The 20,388-nt window shown below is 38.9% G+C and overlaps 1 protein-coding gene across 1 annotated transcript; it reads right to left on the bottom strand.

Moving 5' to 3' along the window:
* Positions 1-306: 306 nt before the first annotated feature.
* Positions 307-20,258, bottom strand: LOC144663019 (uncharacterized). Its single transcript, XM_078523952.1, has 9 exons — positions 20,117-20,258; positions 19,853-20,005; positions 10,044-10,147; positions 8,948-9,043; positions 4,808-5,195; positions 3,535-3,715; positions 2,472-2,689; positions 1,614-1,889; positions 307-978 (listed from the first exon to the last, which is right to left on the bottom strand). Exons 1-9 carry the CDS (start codon positions 20,172-20,174, stop codon positions 752-754), a joined length of 1,701 nt encoding a protein of 566 aa, XP_078380078.1. The 5' UTR covers positions 20,175-20,258; the 3' UTR covers positions 307-751.
* Between the last annotated feature and the right edge of the window lie 130 nt (positions 20,259-20,388).

Consider the following 20,388-nt stretch of genomic DNA (forward strand, 5'->3'; position numbering starts at 1 on the left):
TAAGAAGAAATTTCCTATGAAGACTAAAAATAGACTAAATATTCTTAGAATTCTTAGAAAGCCCATATTATCCGATCGAAAATAATGGGTTAATGGTTGATAGAAAGTATTTGGTTTCGGCTGGGGAGTGGGGGCGGGATGTAATATACTGAGAAAGCACGGAAGGGAAAAAAAACTAAGATGTGATCAACTTGATCAGGACGGAAGGGTAGTGGGAAAAAGGCTGGTAATTCCTTATCCCTTGGGTCGCCCTCCTCATCCTTCTTATCAGTTATCCTCTTGTCAAGAGAAAATACGAAATTCACATTTATCAGACATTTATTTATCAGACTTCTCCTGTATAAGTAATCTGAAGTATGTATTAGGATCGTCTAGGAAACAATATTTTCTGGAACATGCAGTAACTACAAAGCCTTAAGCACAAACTTTGAATAGAGTTGCTTTACTATTCTACTTGTTTTAAACTTTAAAAGTTAACGTTTTCATGTCCCTAGTCAGAAACGTAGCTTAGTAATATCCACAATCTACATTACACCAACAGTAATAGTCTTATTTCACTTCTAATAAGGCCCTATCTACTCGTTTGGGTTCCCAAGAGATGACATCTGGTTTCAGAGTAAGAAGGAAAAATTATATACTCCGGTTTCAGTCTAGAGTGCTTGAAAACAGTCCAAGTCCAGCAGCACATATCTATCAAGCTTGTAAGGAGGGAGGGGTCCCCTCTTGGCGTTCTATTTTTTTCAGTGCCACTTCAAACAGTTTCTTTTATTTCCAGTTCTATGATCTGCTTCAAGCCAATCGATAGTGGCAAGTCTTCCTTGACTTCTTCCCACAGTTCCTTGAGGACATTGACAGTATTGATCTCTTTTTTGCGCAGCTCCGCCAGCACAGTTTTCGTAGATCCCTGGTCAGTCAGGTGGTGCCTTTTCATTAAACGGGCGAAAAACACCTCCACAGTCTCCACTCCACTGATAGGTCCTGGGGACATGTATATTTAATTAATTGGAATATTTTAGGACCGTAAACTTGTAAGAGGCAAGACAAGGCACTTGCCTCGACTAGATTTTAACCTCAAAGTAAAAGAAACACGTCCTGCTTGATAAACACCTTATAAAAATGCAAAAAATAGTGTCTCAGAGCTTCTAGATTTCAAAATTTTCTTTCCAGCGGACCCCGCTAACGGATCGTGCCTTCGACACACGACTTTTGCCTCGCCTTTGCCAAAATTCTGGCTACGGCCCTGTATTTTGGACAACGTTCATTAGCAATGTTCGGAAATTACTAAATTATTTGTTCTAACGTTCGGCTAAACATTCATACCGACAGATTTGACTATAAATTGCTGCGAATTGCCGGATTCACATTCTCCTTTTTGCCCCCCTCCCATCACGCCACAGTAGAGTTCTAGAAAATCAAATCGCTAAGTTTTGTTGGGCGTCCTCATTTTTCTATGAAAATAGTTAGAGAAGGCTTTTTGTTTTGTAAAAACAAACAAACATTACAAACAAACAAACGAACAAACAAACAAGAAAAAGCATTCGGCTCGGAAGGGGAGAGTTGAAGGGGAAAGACGTTTTCTTATACAGTATACACAGAAAATCAAACTACGTTACCTCCAGCCATTGCTTCTCTCTCCAACTGATTTTTCTCTCGCTGTTTACGAATTCGTATGAAGCGTTCAGCAGAGAACAAAGCAGAATCTAAGATGTCAAGAGCCGTCTGTTCCACAGCAAAGGACGTCTTATTATCATTGTGTGTGTAGTTTTTAATAAAGTACGTTCTCTCGCCGGGGCCACCAGTTGTTAGTCGCGCCCTATTTAAAGCTTTCTCTTTGTCCTCTTCAGTTCTTAGCCTGTCTAGGTAGGTAATCACAGTCACTGGAGTGTAACCTGTTAATTAAAATAAAACGCACACCTTAGCCTTGTCAACCCAATCCTGAACCCAACCCATCAGTAACGTTCAGCCGTACGCAATCCTGCAAAAGAAAAAAAAAGATGGCTGCCGAAACGTTTACCTAAAACACTAAAAATGTTCATAAACACGTTCACTTGGAACCTGACATACGAAATGGTGCTAGTACTGGGACGAAATGTGTTTTTTGTGCCTACAATTTGTATTAGGTTTGCATGTTGTTTTGGTGAAATGTACGAACACCATCGGTTTTACTTATGGTGGATATCTATAGACTAAAATCAGTAACGCAAGTTAGTTGCGTCGCTCCGTAAGAACGCCTCGTCCCCAGGCGTCGCTCCTTGGTCGTGCGCGGTGCACTTTGTTTTGTGGGATTGATAGTGTGCCGTTCGCTTGGCGTTGTGGGACTGATGCAAACGGGAGGGCGGCGGTTCGCACCCTAACCACCTTCCCCCGCGCTGTTTTCTCGCCTTCCGCCTGGCCAAACGGCGCCCGGGGACGAGGTAGAAACAAAAACAAAAAAAGGATTATTTTTTATCGTTGATTTATCTAGTTATTACCATTTGTCTGAAAGTGGCCCCTGATCTTCTGAAGTGTTTCTTTGTAAGTGCCTTCCTCCAATCGAGGATCGTTTGCCTTCAAAACGAAAATCACAGCGTGTGCATATTTAGAGAACGCTGGGGGTTTTCTTGCCACGGCGACTGGCTCCCGACGTCCATCGTCATGCTTCTTTCCAGGGTTGTCATAGTCTCTTATGACTTCTTCTCCAATGCGAATTCTTCAATAAAAAAAATAAAGAAACTCAGGTCTGAAGTAATAAGATGTCGTTTAATTCTGGATTCTGTAGCATTAAGTACCTAGGTATATTACTATCTTCCCTGGAAAGGATAGTAGTCCATTGTAGGTGACCCTGTCCAAACTGGGCAAGGTTGTCAGATTGCTCTTACAGTTTTTACGTTCGCCGGTTCCCGTTTGTATGAGAGACCCCCATCAGAGACCCCCATTAGAGTAAGCCTGTGTTCTCACTTGGTGCCTTGACACGGTGCCCGAGTACGATTCTCGCTGGACACTTATGTGAACATACTATCTTTTCAAGTATTTACTCCATAATTCGGACACGGTGCCTGTGCTTGATGAGACCTTGCACTCCGGCACGTAAAGCTACTTAAGGGTACTTGGGTACTTTGGTTTTCTGTGTCTAAACACGACGCTAGTTTTTGCCGGTGCTCAGGTACCAGTGCTCGTGCACTGAGTGTGAGCACGGCCTAAGATTTTTAAAAGAGTCATCTCTAAAAACAATACAAGACCCGGTCATGACTAAACTGAACCCAAACGAGGTAAACTGATAAAGTGCTTGAGAAAGTCAGATTTGGTAACAAAGCAATTTTGAGATATTCTTGAAATTCCCTTTTTATAATATGAACTAAATGACGGCCACACGCGACCCTCCCACTCACTCTCACTCAAGCCCTTAGCCCTGGGTAAAGCATATAATAGGCCACTGACGACCCCCATCCTCCATCGGCTTCTGTCCTGGGCCAGCCTTTCCAGTGTGGTCCAGGTGTGGCCGCAATCGACCCTTCCACTACAATATACAAATAACTGACCCATAAAACACATTACCTTCCCGTCATAATGTTGAGACATTCATCAAGAAGCTGTTCGTCACGCGCAAAAAATCCTCTGGTGTCCACCATTCGAATTTTTTTCTGCACGTAGTATTCTTCGAGAATAATATTGCCCTCTCCTCCTGTTCCTTGCTCAAAGGCGACCTGAGGCTCGCCGATAGCTCGCTGCAACGTGCCTAGTCAAGCCAAAGAAATCCAAAATTTAATTAGCAATTGTATTCTGATATAAGAAGGGCAAATACTACACTCCGTAGATACACTTTACAGTACTGCAGTTTCGCTGATTAACCGATTGCCCCGATGTGTTCATGGTATATGGCAAGCTTAAGACAAATGGGAGACTACCTACTTTTCTACTTTCAAAGTAGGTAGTCTCCTTAGTGTGAAAGACCCCATCCCTTGTGGTCTCCCAGGATCATGTGTGGTTAATAAATTCTCGTGTGCATGCTGTGCAGCTTGCTATGCCGGTGAAACCTAACGATAATTCATCACACGTATAAGAGAACACCTAACAACGGACAAGGCATTGCACATTTTTAAACACCTTCCAAGCTCAGAAACATTCCACTCTGTTTTCTCACAGGCCAATTTTAACATCATCGATCAGGCCTCCTCAAAGTTTGCACGCAAGATCAAATTAAAGAAGCTCTTCTGAATCAAATCCGTTGGCTAAAACCAACACTTAACGCACAAGCTCATCACGTTAATTTCAAACTTTCTGTTTAGTTTACTTATTGTTACTGTTCTAATTATTTCTATTATTATTGTAATATTCTTTTCTGTTTTTTCATTTATTGTAACCTTGTTAAAATCACACTGGACATAGCAGATGGTTTTGCCGAAACATGTTTGCAAAACTCAAAGATGACGACTACCTTATAACATTGTAAAAGTACGAACGGGAATAAGATCTTCCCACTATCTTATATTTCTTTTGACTCTTTCGTTTTTATACACGATTTATTTCATATATTCATCATTCCATAGCAAACAAAGCTGTAGTTCGGGAGACCATTTTGTAGGGCCAAGAAAAAAGTTCAAGTCATAACTTAATTAGAGAGTTGTATGCGCCTAACAACGCTAATCAAATCGTAAATAAACAGAGGTTTAAGGTGTGCTTCCTCTTCCTCAATGATTTACATGATATGCAACTGATAATGCCCGTAATGTAGCTATAATGCCCGTGATGTAGCTATATATAGCGTTTTACAGTCGACCAATGAGCACAAAGGAAATTTGACTCATAAAATGCAAAAACCTGTTCTTACCCACAAAACTGGTTTTTCCCGAACCTGTTGGTCCAATTAACGCAATGCGCACCAAATCAACGTCATCCACCTCCAAATCACGAAAAGCTTCTTTCTTAATTCTGGGGCACTTCTGAAAGTCGTAGTTCATCAGCTCGCTTTTAAGTTTGAGAAATCGTTCTTCTTCCTTTTGTTGTCTTTCTTTTTCCTCTCTTTCCCGTCTTTGGTGATCTAATTTTCTTCTTTCTTCCTCGTCTTCAAGTTTTGCGCTTGTTTCCGCGTCACGTAACGCTTGTTGACGCTGTTTCTCCATCTCGTCAAGCAGTTCTCTCATCTTCCCTTCATTTTCTTCTTGGGCTTTCCGCTGACCTTGCTCACTCGCTGCGGAATCTTCGCTTCCTGAATACCACTTATAAACAAAAACATAAACAAATGTATGATTTTTGAAATAACAAGGAAGCTGTAGTAGATAAGATAATACAAAGGACTTTTATGTTGTGTCCGGGGAAGGGGGGGGAGGGGGGGGGGGGGAGGAAGAAACTTCCTTTGTTACACCACTAAAAAATGCGGCATAGCGGTGCCGTGCAACCAAGTGTGCGCATTAGCTATCGAATGGTTGCTTAGGGCATAGTGAATAGCTTGACAAAGTTCTTTGTTTGGCATGTTTTGGTCTTGACCGTGAGAGGTACATATCATGTAACTTTGTTGGAAATAAGATTGTCTTAAAATAACGATGCTGAAAAATGGTGTGAGTTAAATTAACAATGACGTAAAAACTACAATGATTCTGAAATGATTTACCATTTCAGTACACATTAATCAAGTAGAAGACAGCTGTTGACTTGTTGTGAGGGGGATTTTACAGGAAAATCTCCGGTCAGGTTGAATGAAGGAAGGACATCCATGTTATATGTTAGTGAAGTGTCTCCAAGTTTGAAACTCAAATTAGACTTGTTGGAGTAGTGAATTATGCCCGCAGACAATTAATTTGGAGCCGTTTCTATTAAGGATAATTGAAGACGACATTTTGCAATAAGGGATTTTGAAGCATTTATTAAAGCTAAATGGTAAATTTTATTAGGGCAAAACAGCTGGATTGAAAAAAGTTGTTATTGCGCATTTATAACTAGTGCCAGCCCCAAACCACGTGTTATTGCAAGGCAAGGCTATGGGTAGCATAATGTGAATAAATTCATTGTATCAAATCATGAAAATGAATAGCTTAGTAGTATGACCACTTGATTACAGTATTTTTTAAGTAATAGTAGTAGTAGAAGGAGGAGGAGGAGGAGGAGGAGGAGGAGGAGGAGGAGAAGAAGAAGGACGAGGAGCGGTAGCGGCAGTGGCAGCGGCAATAGTAGTAGCAGCAACAGCATCAGTAGCAGCAGCAGTAGCGGCAGTGGCACTGGCAGAAGTAGTATTCGTTGTGTTTAAAAAGACATGGTTGGAAATTTCCCTTTGCAAGTTATCAAAACTTTTGTAAAAATAAATAGCTCTTCCCTTCAAGTACCTCCCCCCTGCCCTCCCCAAAATTGCCTTGATAAGATACGTAACGTCCCTCTGAAATGGGCTTATTTTCGGTGAGGGCATATATACGGGTGTCTTATTTATTTTCGGGTGAAAATTTGCGTTTCCAAAGTATTTGTTTTTCTATTTCGAAAGGATAATGTACTGGGGTTGAAACGTTTTTGGTGCATACAAAAATTCCACATGGTAAAATCCTTTAGTCATAAACACAAAACAAGTCCTACACCCGTGAAACGAGCATTACAGGTTTTTGAGCATTCTTTATGCAACGTAAAAAACAAAAACAAGCTCTACAATAGGGGCTTATTATCGAAAAAGTTAAAAAATATCTTTCTTTAAGAGTTATTTATAATTATAAGCCCATAACCTTAACTACATTTCCTCAATTTGAAGTTGTGCTGATAAAGAAAAACAGAAAACACATGGCTAGGCTCAACGTCACGTTGGCGTGACACTGGTAGTGCGTGTCTTACTGGGTGCATCCATGCACGAACTATTTTCATTCTCACTGGAATACTTGGGAACTAATGAACAGAAGAAATAAAAATCGGAGCAAAGTGGCTTTTTATTTTTTTTAGTTGAGTTTACTGAACAGTAGCTGCCAGGAGCGGCTGTGAAGTGTAACTGAAACCGTTTTGGCAAAATAAACCATTTTAAAATACCGTGTTCAAGAAAGACTATACCGGGGGTTCAGTTCGTCTACAACGCAGGCCAACTGCTTGTATAGTCATTACTGCTAGTATTAGTATAGTTACGAAGTTTGTGTCACTGATTCACATTGTAAAACCTCGAGTACAGTTTTTCTCAATACGGACCTCCGGGGCGGCAAATAACATATTTATATCCCACGAGTCACTTGTACTTTCTCGGTATACACACGAGCCTTTAGGCGAGTGTATAATAATAATAATAACAATAATAATAATAATAATAATAATAATAATAATAATAATGATGATGATGATGATGATGATGATGATGATAATAATAACAGGGAAAGTAAAGCTTCAGAAAGGCCTCCTGAGAGGAAAAACAAACTCGTGAATTCTTCACATGGGAAATACAAATTTGTACATTTAATGAAGCTTAGATGCAAATTTGTGGTGCATACCCAGAACGCCATGCAGTCTTGCCATTTAGCTTTAAGCTTTGACCCGACAACGTTTATTGAAATATATACATATTTACATATATACATTATAATACATTTTACATATAAATAGTAAAGTAATAAAGACTAATCTACAAATGATTTACAGTGCGGCTACTGTAACCGGGGTCACCCAGACAAAGTTAGCTTCAGCCAATGAAATGTCGAGTACAGAACAAAGAAATTTCAACTTCTTCGTTCGCCACGAAAACAGATCGATACAAACTTTGGCTCCGGCGCTGAATTTTCAATTAATTTCAATTGCATCCGTTTTGAACTTGAGTGGTTGTGACAGCAACATTTGGAAGGTAAATATTAGCGATGTTTATGTAAGAGAAGTTCGAAACTGTGTAAAAACGGGGAAAGAAACGACCCTATCGTCTGTGTCAAATGGTGCGTGGCGGAGTTCGCTCGTGACAATTTCAAGTTTTCTCTACGGCATCAACTGGAGTTTTGCTAGCTGTACCATTTGGAAAATAAATACACGTGATGCTAGCGAAGGAAGACATTCTGCGCTGTATAACGTACCAGTGAAAGCGACGGTCATAGGTTAGGCAAAGTGCGTGGCGTATTTGCAAACAACGAAGCACATTACCAGCGTGATAAATTTAGTTTTCTGCGATGTCCAATCGTTGAGTTCCACCGAAAGCGTATCGGCCGTATACATCCGAAAGTTTCGGCAATTCAGCTAGCTTGAATAAACACGCAAAAACATAAGCTTCACGAGTGAACAAATACCAAAACTCCAGTTGATGCCGTAGAGAAAACTTGAAATTGTCACGAGCGAACTCCGCCACGCACCATTGACACAGACGATACGGTCGTTTCTTTCCCCGTTTTTACACAGTTTCGAACTTCTCTTACATAAACATCGCTAATATTTACCTTCCAAATGTTGCTGTCACAACCACTCAAGTTCAAAACAGATGCAATTGAAATTAATTGAAAATTCAGCGCCGCCATACGGCCAAAGTTTGTATCGATCTGTTTTCGTGGCGAACGAAGAAGTTGAAATTTCTTTGTTCTGTACTCGACATTTCATTGGCTGAAGCTAAAAATGTAGAAATCTTTTGTTTCAGTTCTGCTTTGTGATTGGTTAACTTTGTCTGGGTGACCCCGGTTACAGTAGCCGCACTGTAAAATATAATTTATCTAAGAATTAATAAAATATTTATAAATATGTAAAATATCCTACGATATAGTAAAATGATGAATATGATTATAATAAAGATGAGATGTTTAACATGACACGTGCATGGGACAATCGAATCGAACCCATGGCCTCCCAGATAGGACTTCAAGAAATACTTATATAAAGACTTCACTTCAGAATTTCTAAACTAGAGCTACTCTTAATTTCATTGGGAAGCGAATTCCAAAACCTAGTGGCGGATACTTGAAAAGTCCTAGCACCTTCTGATTCTCTTTTATTTGTTTATATAATAAGAGAGTAGATTAACTATAGAAATTACATTAGCACCCACATTCTCCACATATTTGGTTTCAACCTCTTCCACATAGTCAAACACACATTTCAGCTTATTGGAGTCCATAAATGCACTCTGGTCAGCATCTTTCCACTGTTACGATTAAAAGGTGAAAAATACAGAAAAATTGTTAATGACCAAGAAACTCCCTCAGTTCTTTCTTTTGTTTATTTGGACCAAGATGATTAAGTCAATAGAGGTTGCGAAAAACTTTCCTAAACTCAAAATTTGTTATTGATACAATTAATTAATAACTGGACCTTGTGTTGTACAATTAAAAGACTAATTGCACTCATTATCTCAAATTGAAATTACTTGCCTGATTACTCCCCGGATTGTAATCCACTCAATACAATTATATTTGTACTATTGCTAATTACCATAAGATTTATGAAAAAGATCTTGAGATGCATTTAATAAATGATTTTTATAACCCATTGGCGCCTGTGCCAGCCAAAACTGGCCCTGACGAACTTTTCCCTTTATTCCACTTCTGATGTCATCATCTTTGACCAAAAAAGGCATCACTTACTGAATACTCAATCTCTGCAGGAGGAAAAGGTTATTCCAATGATACTCAGATTAGAGTGACTGGGTCAATTGAGCTTGAAATGTACACAAAAAAAGTCTTAGAAATTTGAGTGAAAAACTCGTACGAAATTTGCCTCAACGACCCTTGGCTCCTCAATGGCAAGAATTTCCCGTTTGGGTGATGCTTCCATAGAAATTCTTGAACTGCAAGCAAGCCTAGTGGAAGGCCAACAACTGCAGCAAAAAGATGAAAAAAGGAAAAGCGACGAAAAATAGAAAAACAAAAAGCCCGAAGTGGTAAGGCACTTACTCCTCCAAAAACTCAAAGTTTTTATTTGTGCGCATGCTTGAAGAAAAATGCCATAAAATGCAATGCTTGTGGAAAGAAAGGCATACTTTCATGTTGAAAATGCCGTTTCAAGTAATCCGGAACAGATTTAGCTCGTCTGACCAGAAAATGTCAAAAATGTCCAAAAAAATAACATAACTTTGCATAGTAGTACTGGTAGGGTTTGCAGCACTAGAATTCTTGCAGTGTAACACATTTTAAGCCATCACATACCAATGTTTCATGATCAACTTCTCCTTCTGGTGCAAACATTGTCTGGATCATGAATTTGTGTATGTTGTTTTCCTTTGGATCATACTCAAATGGCTGCAACATCACTAAATATTGACAAAACAACAATACTTAAGCAAACTGGACAAGTTATAAAGGTAACATGATGAACAACACTCTTGATAAAATTATCCTAATTTAGACCTGACTTTTCACTGTACAATTTGCTAAGAACACTTCTAGAGCTACATTTGTAGTCAGAAGTGACAGAAAGATGCATAATGCCAACTTTGCGAAATGCAAACCAAGCCCACTCCAGATGATACACCGACTTACACTATGTCCATAAAAAAGACTTAAGAACAAAATTAAGGTTTACTTTTTAAATTATGTGGTTTGAAAAGGTGGCTGCTTATTTAACATTTGTGCAAAAATTGAACCACTGTTCTTTCTTAGTTAAATGCCTGGGGTATTAATTTATATTTACTCCTGTAGATCCATCATTAATTTGGGCCCAGAGTTTTACTGTGTAAGGAAATATTCTAGGAAGGTCATTTTAAGAAAATTCACAGGAGAGAAAATTTTGAAAGCCAAAGTTTTTTTTTCAACAAATGTGTGAAGCTAAACGAGAATTTCCAGAGGATGCAGGATGTGATAGGGGGTGGATATTTTCTGAAAAAAAGAAAAACAACAACAACAAAAAAAACACATTAAACAAGAGGATTTTTCATCATTTGACAGCCTGGATGTTTGCCACTAATATTAAAGGTGGCTCGAGCCAGAATATTTCTAGCGATACCTACCAACTTTGAACCCCTTATACCTAAAGAGCTTAATGTCAATGACGTATCTATTATATCACATGGATTACACATAGACTGAACTGCAATATGATATAAATATTTTGGAGATCGAAATGAACATCATGTGCGTTAATGTCACACAAGTTTTAGCTCAGAATCGAAGTTAAGCCCGTAGCCGCATTTTCTCTCGAGATCCTCCACACTACATATACCTTGGGTGTTTGGCTTCAGCTCTGCGGAGTTTCATCGAAATCTACAAGAGGAATTTTGAAATACCTTGGAATTTCTATTGAAATGGTATAATTTCTGCGTAACATAACGACAAGACTTCATATAAAGAAATTTGCTACTTTCTAATGTTTAATGAAAGTCTTTAGTTCTAATTCCTTTACAAATGTCCCATTTTACGTTATCCAAACCGTTAGAAGTAGGTAGACTTACGCGATTTCGAAAATATGAAAATATATGAATCAGAGTGAAGCTCAATGTTGAGCTTTATTTACCTTATGTCAGTCTCGGGCCAAGCACACAGCGGTCAAACGCAGCGCGCGTGCGCAGTTGCTGTGTTATTCCCGTCAAAATTCTTCATACAAAGTCTTAAATTTTCCGAAAACTTTCGCTTTAAAGCCAAAAGTTAACGCCGTCCCTGGAAAGTTAAGGTTTATACGCCGCTTATGGATTGGAAATTTGATAATTCATCTCCACTGAGTGTCCCAGCTTGAACTGTTCTTTCACCGTACCATTTCTTTAACAATTTCTTGCAAAAGTTAGCCCACTTTCGAGTCAAAAGTTCGAAGCGGCAAAGACCGGATGTGACGTCAATTTTTCCGTTTGACCGCTGTGAACGGGCCAAGAGTGTCCCCCGGCTCTCCGGTCAGCGGTAGATCAGCGGTAGGGCCGAAGGGAGACACTCTGGAAAACTGAAATGTATTCCCTTTTTTTATTGGTCATCCACAGAACAATAGAAATCCACCAGGAAGTCTAAAAATGATCCCCAGAAGTTAACCAAACCGTAAAAACCCTGGAAAAACATTCTTTTTGTTTTCGATGGTCAGACGTTCGAAGTATCAACATAACTTTAACTTTTCTTTGAACACACCTTAGGACTCGTGATATGGCGCTACATAAATGAAGTATTTTCTAATGGTACCCTTCTCATTGAACTCAAAATATACCATGAATAAAAAAGACTTCTTTTAAACGGCGTTTCTGAACGGAGTCTAAAAGCAACAACGACGGCGACACCGATTGGCGACACAGAGGACAAGGTCGATTGAAAACTTAATTTATAGTTGACTTACAAATCTCGCTAGACATACTGTTTCCATTCAAATATCCGTTTCGGCTGGAAAACTAAATATCGAAGACATTGTTCGATTCCAGGTAATAACTTATGGCAATGCAACGCAGAATTTGAGCACATTAGACACACTAAGTCGCAGCGACCTGTCGCCTAGTGTGTACTGTTTCAAAACAAGTCGCTGCGACAAAGCGTTTGTTCGGTGCGCAAACAGTGAATTTGGAAAAGTGAGAATGCGAACTAGTTTTCCAATTCAATATGGCGACAATACATGACGGTCTCTTATTGGATAATTTATATTTTGTCGAAAATTTGTCGCAGAAGTGTACACACGCTGCGACAACGCTGTTTTTGCTCATTTTGTCGCTGCGATGTGTCGCACGAATTCAAACCAGTTTGAATTCGTGCGACACATCGCAGCGGCAAAATTCTGTCGCAACGACTTGCTTGTCGGGACTGGGAAATTTATTTGTACTCGCTATTACGTGTATTTGTTGGCTGAGCTATCGAATTTGAGTGCGAATTTTTTTTATATAATTAAAAAAATAAGAAGCCGAGGTGCAATCTGGAATCACCTCCCCCTTAGGTTACGCACCTCTTCATCTGTAAATATCCTTAGGAATGCTTTGTATAAATATTTTAAATTAAGTCAGCTCAAGAATAATGTTTTTACTCCTTTTTTAGATAATAACTTTTAGATTGTGTTATTTAGTAATAATTACCTTTGGATCAATATTGTAGATTAGTTTTTAAATTTTTAACTTACATTTCGATTTTAAATTAGGTTTTAACTAAATTTTAAATTAGATTATTGTTTATAGTGGATTCTTAATTTTTTAGTACATTAGAGAGGGCCACAAATTTATTAGTTGTAAAACTATTACGTGTAACCCTCTATAAATAAAGTTTGATTGATTGATTGATTGATTGATTGAAATTAAATCTCCAGTTCACGTTGTCTTCGGCTTCGCCGTCGTGATTTCCGAGCAGTATTTCTTTGGGGTACCACAGATGTCTTTTGCAGTGAAACACGTTTTGCTTTATGGGGAGAGCATAAATAGTAGTTTTGACCAATTTCAGCGAAAATTGCATAAATTGTCCAAGTAGGTGGTACAGATCATCGTAAATCTGGCAAAATTACGGCCTAATTTGATATTCCAGCTAGTTAAAAAGAACAACGGCGCGAACTTATTGCACTCAAATTAGACCAGTCTATAGTTCAAAGACTGTTGTTTCGAGGATCGAGATCTCCGATGAAAGCTAGTTGAAGAAGTATGATTTTTCGGCTACATTCCAGAGGCGGTACCAAATTCTTCGATGTGGAAGTTGCATGCCTTGTGTAAATATTTGTATTCTGCACACGAATCGAAATTTTAAACTCCCAGAACTGCTCTCGCGCGCTATAAATCGCCAAGAAAACGGCATAAAAACAAACCTAAACAATGCAAAAATATTTCTACCTTATTTTATTACAATTAAAAGTCGTAAAAGACGATTTTAGAAAGCTTTAATGTATTTACAATAGCAATTAGTGAAGAAATTTGAATATTCATATGGGCATGCTGTGACTTCACAAACATAGGGTGGTAAGCCTGTGCTTCGATAAATACCACTTCCCCCGATAGTGTGTTAGAAATAGTTTAACTTTCTCGATTTACTTCCGTTCTGGGAAATTTACTTCCGCTTAGACCTAAGAGCAGCCGCAATAAAACCTGAAAACGATTTGATCAATTCCATTTTCCCAGAATCCGTCCCGCACCGCTGACCGACGGACTCTGGGCTCGAGATTGACCTTAGGTGTGAATTCGCGGTTAAATCCCAGGCTCAGAATTTTAAGATTGCCGATTTATGGCTTTCTTTTGAAAGATACAGAGAAAATTTCAACTGGAGCTGATTTACGATAGAAACGTTTAATTACCTAGAAATACCCGTGGTATGACCGACCTAGGCCGGCAAATAACGTTTTTATTTTTTTCTACTTTAATTTGTTTGGAAAAGAAACCATTTTTGTATACGCGCGGATTTGATTTGATTTGAGTCCGACTCGATCGACGAGCAAGAGTGAAGAATGCTGTTTGCTATTTAATGCCGAATAAAATCAGCTCCACTTAAAATGAACCGTACTCAAAAAAGGTTCAGCATATTCAATTTACACTGCAGAGAATAAAGAAAAGCAAATGAAGTCATATTAAAATATAGCACAAATATGCTGCAAAACTTAACTCATTTAAATCGATTTCAGTCGGCTTCCCGAACAATTCTCGATAAATGTTTTGAAAGAATCTTTGCTCACAGGGTGTAAAGCCTATTTCTCTGACTCATAAATACTCTTTGACTGGAAAGCAGTATTTTAAGCTATTCACACTTGTATTTAACAAATTAATAATCTCTGCACTTTTCCCAGAAGAATTTTATTCTGATAAACAGTGCCAAACTGAATGAAATGCGTAGTGTCTACGTACGGCACAATATTGTGATTATTAAATTGTCCGTTTATAATCAAATAATCTCATTTCCTTGCATAGGCGTACGAGGCGGGGGGGGCGAGGGGGGCTGCAGCCCCCCCAGTGCCGAAATTTTTCGGGCAAAATGCTTGGAATTCGGGCAACAAGCCTAGCGAAAAAATAGAAAATAAGCCGACAAATCTCACTAAAACGTTAAAAACTAATTACATCAACAGAAGTATTGGAAATCTACCGAGCTTTGTGGTTCAAAAGTCCAAACTGGTTTCTCATTCACCTGCTTTCCTTTCCTTTTGCAAATTACTGTAATCATGTTCGATTTTCCTTGCAAATTCTGCGTGATCACTCAGTTTGATTCAGTTGCAATCAGCTTTTCTATAGCTTGAGCGTTTGCAAGCGGTGAACCCAGTGTAAGACCTTGAAACAAAGCTGTTTCAAATGTGATGGAGCTGATGTTTTTCTCAAATGTTAAGTTCTCAGGGCAAGCTTAAAACTTTCGACCGATTCATCCCTTATGGTTTCACACGCTTTTGTGCAACTTGCAAGTGGGGGGGGGGGGGGGGGGGGAGGGACAATGTAAATTGGCTTGCCCAAAGTACTTTAATTTTCGCTGAACTAGGGTGAATAAATAAAATATTTCCGAAGAAAAAGGATTCAGTGCATTGACATCTTCGGGCAATGCTACGAAATTAATTAAAGAACTATCGTTTCCTTTAAAATGAGTAAAATTATTATTAAGCAAGCAGGCAAGGTTTTTTCACAACTATTTTAATGCACGTTTTGTTTTGCATATTATATAGGCCTCTTTATTCAACCCATGCCAATTTTTTTCGGGCAATAAGGTCTCCGCCCCCCCAGGTCCGAAGGTGCCCGTACGCCTATGTTTCCTTGAATGGTGGCAAATAGTGTTCTGTTTTAGCAAAACTTGACAGATAAACAAGGCAGTTTAACTCATGGATAGAGTCTAAAAACCGTGGCGAAGTACCGCAATGGCGTGAAATCATTGCAAAATGAACTCGATTTTGTTGAGAAAGAAACGAATACTCGCCTTTTGAAGAACTTTGAGGCCTTTAATTCCAATGCTTATAAGTCCTTTCAAATTTACAACGGTTGATGAACACCTATTTCGATTTTGGAGAGCAAAACTTTCATGTGTTCGTTCGTCTCGCGCTGCAAAATGATTTCGCGCGGAACTGCATCCCGTTCCGTGGTTCCGTTGACCGCGGTCAAGATCGGAAAATTTCGCCCGCTCCCGGAACCAATCAGATTGCAGGATTCGGTTCATCTTGCCCGCTCGCAAAAATAATTAGCAATTATTGGATGAGGCTGAGTATGATATGAAGAATTATGCAGATCGAGGAGGGTGATAACACCCTCCGAGATCTGCATAATTCTTCATATCATAAGAAAGCCGAATTCAATAATTGTTTTATTATTCATTCAAAATATTTCCAGAGCTCCAAATGCACAAAATGAATTTAATAGGGTTTTGACAGTAGGCAAAGTACACAAATACACAACAACGTTCGCTTTTAAATTTGATTTAAACTTCAAAAACTCGGTTACCTTCATTAAATTTCTTGTCCTTTATAATGTCAATTTTTTGCACTTGCTTGAAGTGTCTATTGAAGCTAAATCTGATGACACAAAGCGATGTTTTCGAGTACAGGTTTCCATCGTTCTTGCTTACTTCGACGTAGAATTTTTGTAAAACCGCTCCAAGTCCTCCGCTGTGGCTGGATCAGGGATCTTTTCCTGACTCGTCCCCAGTCGTCTCTTATGCGAAAATTGCAAATTGCAAGACGCGAAGGATGATGGGAAGGAGGAAAGGCGAGAGACGACTGGCAGATCCTGTTTCCAAGATGGCGGACGGATTAATGGCGGTGTTGAGATAAAAATAGGCACTATTAGTTAGAACGCTTTTGGGCGCTTTAAAACACCACAAACTGCTCTTCCACGATATATCTAACAATCGGAGATTTTGTTTATCCATATGACACGACTAGTATTCGCCCATTACACAACTCGATGCGTACGATTGCCCAACTATAGATCACTACAGTGTAATTAATCTTTCCCGTCGGGGTAATATAGAGACCTCAATTTAACTAAAACGATTTCAGTCTAATTGAAATACCGGTAAGCGTCAACAGACTTGTCTTCATTTCTTTTTTGGTGAGAAAGTCAAACTTAAACTGAAAAATATTAATGTCTGACAGTTTCCTGTTGAAAGTGTTATGTTTGGGTCAAGGGGTCACGGCTAAATCTGTTTTCAGTTGTTACTTTTATTTCCAGTCAAAGATGAAAAAATCCTTGTTTTATGAATTGAGGAAAATGGTTTAAAGCTTTGTTGGCCCAATTTATTCTGAAAACAAGGTACTCGGTTTTTTCATGGAATAAAACACAGGAATAAATCGTCACGGCATTCGCAGCATTTATGTTGTAATATTTCTAAACTCATGCAGAGAGAATTTTATTGACTCACAAACGAAAACACATCAACATTGTAATCCAGAATTATAGGGATCCATACCTTGCAATGATTACAAAATGATACTTTCTGCTGGTATACCATCCAGTAGATGTCAACGTAGCGACAATTTAGAGCGGTTCCCTGGAGCGGTTCAAATCAGCGGCAAACGCGTACAAGCCGATATTAAAGCACAAATAGCTACAACTGTTGAACAAAACTGAGTGATGTTTGAGCGATGCAATATATTTCTTCTCGTAAATCAATTGAAGCCACCTTCTACCGTCCTGAAACCTTCGTTGGCCTTTGTTTTGACGGGTGCTTGATGCGCGCCATCTCAGTGCGATAAAGAAAAGCCGTTTAAAGTAGCTTTCTAGCCGCCAAATACCTCTGAAATGTTACCTGGTACGACAATTAGGGACCCTAAACTTATCTAGCCAAAAATATACCCGAAAAACGGCCAGTGCACACTTTTCGACTTTTCAACACACTTTTCGACTCACGATCTGCTAGTCGCCTCCTTCGCTTTTTCTCTTCCTTCCCATGATTCCCTCCGTGTTGAGCAGTCGACTCAATACCGACTCAAAAGACGACTGGGGACGAGTCAAGGATCTTTTCCTCTTGAAGATACGCTTTCAAAATCGATCGACTCCCGTTCGTTGCTTTTTCCGTGTTTTGACTTTCCTTGTCCTCTAATAACTTTAAATTTTACCTCTTCGTAATGCTCAAATCTAGCGGCCATTTCGCGCTTTCAACCTGCTCGGCAGCAAAGCCGTTCAGTCGCGTGACGTCAGCGGTTCTTGGGAACGAGGTTGCGATCGGATAATCATCCTGGGAACGAGGTTGCGATCCAATAATTTTTGTATTATACATTGTAGTCACTAGCTGTCTTCTCATTGGCTAAGAGCCTACAGCTACCTTATTACACGAAATGTTCGCGACACGTTAATTTCGCGATTTTGAGGTGCACATATTTCGCGACACTTAAATTTCGCGATTTTGCAAAAAATTTTGTATTTTGAATCACTTTAATTTCGCGTTTTTGAGTGAGACACAATTTACATTTTCTTGGCAATATATTTTGACGTGCCTTTGAATTATATAAAACGACTTCATCGAAGGAACAATAACGTCAAAATTAACAAAAACGCAGGGGGGGGGACTTAATCTAGGCATTAGCAACAACAGAGCAGTTCTCACAATGTCTACAAGTGAGTCAATTGACGACAACTTCCATTTAAATTGATTACTGAAATATGCAAGTCACTTAATATTCGTGTCATGTTATGTTCGCGACACTTATTTTTCGCGTCACTTTAACTTCGCGATTTTTTTAGAATCGCGAAATTAAAGTGTCGCGAAAATTTCATGTAATAAGGTAATTCTGGGAATCCGTGCAACCCCGCGCAACCTACAGATAAAAGATTATTCACTAATCTGTAGGTTGCGCGCGCAATGCATGATTTCCAAGAGCAATGTGTCAGGCATATGGCGTCGAAGAAAATTCATAATTCGTCGATTAATTCACTTTTTCAACCGAGAAATAGTTTGACCAAAGTTCAAAAATTGTTGAACAATAAAGTCTCGGAAAACACAAAATGACTAACAAAAATGGGAAGAAACTATTCCACGATTTAGTAGGACGACCAACTGGAATTAGCCGGGGATCGAAAGCCAATCAGAAACACAGAAATATTTTGAATGAATAATAATTAACAATTATTGAGCCCGCGTTGGATACGAGGTGGTAAATAACCAACGAAGCGCGAAGAGCCTCGTTGGCTATAACGACTCGTATCCAACAAGGGCGAATAGAATAATTGTTTTATTAAAGGAGAAGTTCACTCCGGAATGGCCATTTATTTTCATTAGTAGTTGCCTTTATTTAAAAACACGATTTGGATAAAAGCTTACAGCTTGTGGGGTCGTGTAAATTAAAAGTATTAAAAGTTAAAGTTACGCCAATAAAAAAGTTTATACAAAGATATGTTATTCCTTGCTACTCAAAAACATATACAAAAACTGAAACAGTTCATGTCCATCACAAATTCTACTTAAAAATCTGCTGCGCGTGTTTAAAGGTAAAAAATTAGAATCTTCAAAATACTTGCGAGACAACGTCTACGCGAGTTTCCCTTGAATTCTTTTTTTTTACACCTGAAAAGCCTATCAAAACAAAATCAGTTTTTTTAGTTGTTGTGAATCACAAGGTGGTTCCGTTTTATTGATCAACAAAATCTAAAATTGAGCAAAGAATGGCTAAAATTGAGGTCATGGTGATGAGGGAGTATTAAATTATTCGATTACAGAGAAGTCGACAACAACATCTTGCCGCTAAACTGTATGTAAAAGTTAAAATTTCACCTCTCGCCTGTCAGACCTTTACTGAATTTCTTCTTTTATACTTTTGAACTTATAAGGATCAAGACTTGTGGCAAATTTGTGAAGGAAACGCTTTCCTCCGACTTAAAATGCCCCACTCGTTTATATAAACTTTATAACTTCTAGCTGACGAGCGCCACTTAGCCTCACTTCCATGCAACTTCCGGTTTTTCCATGAATCGGTGTATTGCGTTACGGATCTCATGTTGCGTTTTCTCTGGACTCTGCGAGGGTCGGATATCAAGACAGCTTCTTCGTGGGCTTTAGAAGGCTTAAACAAAAGCCATAGATTCAGTCAATGTTTTCAAATTATATTTGAAAATGAAATAGCTGACTCGGCTGATAAAATATGTATATCGACTTCATAAGGTTGAAAGTAAAATTGTTAAACTTACCGGCCACTTCAACTACCCCGTGTGGCACGACAAATCCACCGTTCGGACGAACGCAGTATCGCCTTGGAGCAGTAGTTTTTACTTTGAAACATACTTTCTTTTCCGTGGGGTTCATGAGTTTAAGATTTGCTGTGACGACTGTTGTAAAATTTCCTATAATAATCCAGGTGAATGCATAGTTAAATATCTGATAAGGTGTACTTGATTCAAGTCTGAAACGACTTATACAACAATATATCAAATGACAACAGAAACAAGAATTACCCCGAAAGCGTAATTCTGTAGATGGTTCAAGCTTCAACACTTGTTCTGTTTTTGCCATTTCTAATCATGGACCGCAGAGGCGAGGAAATCCACGGCAATTTTCCAGCAAAATAATTCCCAAACCCCAAACAATATGGAAGCCAACTCAACGAAGACGATTGTGTTTTGCAGTGAGCATGTGTGAACGTAAACTGCTGACCGAAAAGGCGCACCTCCTTTGAATGACTTCCTGGTCCCCAGGGTCTTTTAAGCGTTGATATCCACGAGGGCAG

This window comes from Oculina patagonica, chromosome 8 (genome assembly GCF_052425735.1).
Source record: "Oculina patagonica isolate OP01 chromosome 8, crgOcupat, whole genome shotgun sequence".
Classification (NCBI taxonomy): domain Eukaryota; kingdom Metazoa; phylum Cnidaria; class Anthozoa; order Scleractinia; family Oculinidae; genus Oculina; species Oculina patagonica.

Bases quoted from the DNA above. Each gene is read 5' to 3' on its own strand.
- LOC144663019 (XM_078523952.1), bottom strand. From the start codon at position 20,174: ATGGCAAAAACAGAACAAGTGTTGAAGCTTGAACCATCTACAGAATTA. The intron at 10,148-19,852 runs GTAAGTTTAACA...GTCAATATTTAG, and splicing joins CGGGGTAGTTGAAGTGGCCG to TGATGTTGCAGCCATTTGAG. The intron at 2,690-3,534 runs GTAATGTGTTTT...TTTTTATTGAAG, and splicing joins CTCAACATTATGACGGGAAG to AATTCGCATTGGAGAAGAAG.